Source organism: Gracilinanus agilis, chromosome 4 (assembly GCF_016433145.1).
Source record: "Gracilinanus agilis isolate LMUSP501 chromosome 4, AgileGrace, whole genome shotgun sequence".
Classification (NCBI taxonomy): domain Eukaryota; kingdom Metazoa; phylum Chordata; class Mammalia; order Didelphimorphia; family Didelphidae; genus Gracilinanus; species Gracilinanus agilis.
The window spans coordinates 18,321,587-18,325,087 of NC_058133.1; the positions used below are offsets into that span (position 1 = coordinate 18,321,587).

At 43.2% G+C, this 3,501-nt stretch overlaps 1 protein-coding gene across 1 annotated transcript in view; it reads left to right on the plus strand.

The window, feature by feature from the left end:
- The window catches only part of LOC123247893 (cytochrome P450 2J2-like), a 75,525-nt gene extending 72,464 nt beyond the window's left edge, over positions 1-3,061 (plus strand). The window contains exon 9 of the mRNA XM_044676962.1: positions 2,703-3,061. Coding sequence (XP_044532897.1) covers positions 2,703-2,902 — 200 coding nt within the window. The 3' untranslated portion in view covers positions 2,903-3,061. The remainder of the gene's footprint in view (positions 1-2,702) is intronic.
- Positions 3,062-3,501: the final 440 nt, after the last annotated feature.

Consider the following 3,501-nt stretch of genomic DNA (forward strand, 5'->3'; position numbering starts at 1 on the left):
AGAGAGAGAAAAAGAGAGAAAGAGAGAGAGAGAGAGAGAGAGAGAGAGAGAGAGAGAGAGAGAGAAAGAGAGAGAGAGAGAAAGAGAGAAAGAGAAAGAGAGAGAGAGAGAGAGAGAGAGAGAGAAAGAGTTTACAAACACACATATAGTATTTCATAGTTTCTAAAGAGCTCTCATCCCTGTGGGGTTTATTTCCCATCCCTGTTTCCACTCACTCCCCACACCAATCCATCCTCCACTCAGCTGCTAAAATGAGTTTCCCACAGGGTAGGTCTGACTACCCTGCTCAGTGAGCTCCAATGGCTCCCTATCACCTCTAGGACCAAATATAAACTCCACTGAGATTGAATGCTCTCCATCACCTGGTCTTTCATCCTGCCTTTCCATTCTACCATCTCATTCTCTTGGCCCAGGTGCTTTCCTGCACACACTAGGAAGCTCTTATCTCCTGACTATTCTCCAGGCCGGGGAGCCCTCCTTCCTCACTTGCACCTCTTAGGTTCTCTGGCTTCATTATAGATCCAGGTCAAATGCCAACTTGTATAAGAGACCCTTCCTGGTCCCTCTAGGCCATGAAGATCTCCCCCTCTACTGTTTGTATCTTGCATATACCTATTTATGAAATATTATTCTCTCTTCATAGAATATAAGTTCCTTGAGGGTAGAAATCACTTTTGCTTTTTTGTTTTTTACCTCCAGCAATTAATTCACTACCTGGTGTGCAGTAAGTGCTTAATAAGTGGCTCAGTGGTAACATAATACACTAAATGTTGGACCTGGAGTTATGGACCCCTAAGTTCAAATCCAACCTCAGCTACTTACTAGCAGATTAAGTCATTTAACCATTATTTACTTCAATTTCCTCATCTATAAAATGGGGATAAAGATAGAACCTATCTTCCAGGGTTGTTTGGAGGATAGTATCAGATAATATTTTTAAAGGGCCTTGACAGCTTTAAAATACTTGATAAGCTTTAGTTTTTACTATTATTAAGAGTTTATTGAATGAATGAATAAATCCTCACTTGAATTTGATAAAGTTTGAATGAAATTTAGAATACTTTATGAGGCTAAAACCACCAGAGATATGTCACCTATTATTCTGAAAGAGCTAGGAATCTTATTTAAAAGGAGAGCGACACGACCAAGTCACTAAACTTCCCCTGAGACTCAGTTTCCAAATCTGTAAGATGAGGGAGCTGGGCTAGAGAGTTTTCCGAGGTCCATGTCTATACTCCTATGCTGCCTCTGGATTCAAGGCATGCACTCTGTCCACTTGGACATGAGTTTCCATCCGCTCTTTTCTTCCAAATGCAGAAAGGAAAAGGGAGGGAGAGGACTTGCCTGACGAGAGGTTCTGATGAGGCAGGTCAGCACCTTCTCTACTTCTAGACCAAGACAGGTGCGCCAAGCCCTGAGCGCTTGGGACTTGCCCAATATCACCAAGCTCATAATGGCGGAGGCTGGGACCCAACCTGGGGGTTCTGAAGCCAAGATCAGAGGTTTCCCAGGGTGCCAAGGACCGAGGAGAGCAGGGGTAGGCTGTCAAGCAGACAACACGGTGGCCATGCATTATTCCACTCAGTTTTCACAGGGCCCTGTGAAGTAGATCCTTATATTGCTTGAACTTGACAGATAATAACACTCTTAATAGTAGTGATGATGATGATGATGATGATGATATAACTAGAATATATATAGTCCTTTAAGGTTTGAAAACCATTGACATCTGTTACCTCACAACAACCCTCTCCAGTAGAGACTATTTTATCTCTATTTTCCAAATGAGAAGACTGAGTTGGAGAGCAGTTAGCTGACTTGCCCAGGGTCACACAGCTTCTAAGTATTAAGGGTAAGATTTGAATAAGGTTCTTCCTGAGTCCAGGGCCCTATAAGATTAAAAATTAATATCCAAGTATTCCAAGTATTATATTTAATAAGCTTTAATAATAACTTGAAGCAAAGGAGAATGACAGCATTATAAAGACAAGCTTCTTAGATCATGCATGTAGAAGAAGAGAGTGAGGGTGTTCCAGAACTTATCTATAATGTAAGGATGCAAACATGGGGATGAAGGGGAAAAGGATTCTGGGAGATGAAAAAGAATTCTGAGAGATGGAGTCCAAGGGTCCAAGATTTTCTAATTATACAACCCAAACCTCTCCGCTGCCCTGCCCGGGTGGTTTTCAGAGAAGAGGTAGGACTTCCCTAAGCCAAGACACAGGATCTGGGATCCAGAGCTGGAAGGACCCTTGGAGGCCACGTAGCCCGATCCATCCTTTCACACAGGAGAAAGTAGATCTATTCAGGAGAAGGGACTTGTCCAATGTCACCCAGGCGAGAAGCATCTGAGGTGGGATTTCAGTGGTATTAAGTGTTTGAGTTTGGCAGCATGTCGAAGCATGGCGTGGTAGATATGGCATGTCACATGGAACGGAGAAGACTTGGGTTCAAATTCCATCTCTGAACCTTATTATTATTATATATTAAATTTTGACTATGGACAAGTCACTTAGCCTCAGTTTCCTCATTAGTCAAAGGAGGGAACTGAGCGAGAAGACCTTGAAGGTTCATCTCAATGTTGTGATTCAAACCCAGGTGATCTGGTTCCCCAATCTGGGCCCTTGAGAGCCTCTATCCCAGCCTTCTTCCTGTGGCAAGCTTTGGTAGATTCACTGTTTCCTGCTCTCTTTGTCTTTCAGGGAAGAGGGTCTGCCTGGGGGAACAGCTGGCTCGGACTGAGCTCTTCATTTTCTTCACTTGCCTGCTTCAGAGATTCACATTCCAGGCTCCCGCAGACACCCAGCTGAGTCCGGACTTCCGAACTGGCCTGACCCTCTCTCCTGTTCCCTACAAAATCTGTGCCCTTCCTCGAGAGACCCAGCCCAAGCTTGGCCTGTAGGGGAGCCTACCTGGGGGGATAGGGAAGGGTCTGGAACAATTCTCATCCTCCATAGTCACACACACTGCCCTTTAGTGCTTGGGTAGGGAAAGGGAGAAAAGTTGAGAAAAGAAGAGGAAGAGACAAAAGGAGGGCAGCTGGGACCAAATGTGAGCCTTCCTGTTTAAAAAAAGAAGCATTAACACCACCCAAAAGAAAGGATAAATGGTTTTCGTTGGATTTGGAGTCTGAAGGCTTGGATTCAAATTCCAGCTCTGCCATTTACTAGCTGAATGACTTTGGATGTCACTTTAAATATATATATATATATATACCTGTCTCAGTTTCTTCATCTGTAAAGTGAGGAGGAGGAGGAGGATCTGTAAGGTCCTCCTTAGTTCTAAATCTAAAATTCTGTGATACTATGAAGAGCAAGAGAACCACTGATTTTCTTCTATATCTCACAGTGGGACCAGAGTATGGTTAGTTTTTTTTTTATTTGGGTGGTTACTTTTCGTTTATTCTTATAACCTGTATAGGTTAACTCATCACAAATGTGACTTTAAGGAAGTGAGTTATGAGGCTTCCACATGGTAATGAAGAGGAGAGATTCCTTTAAT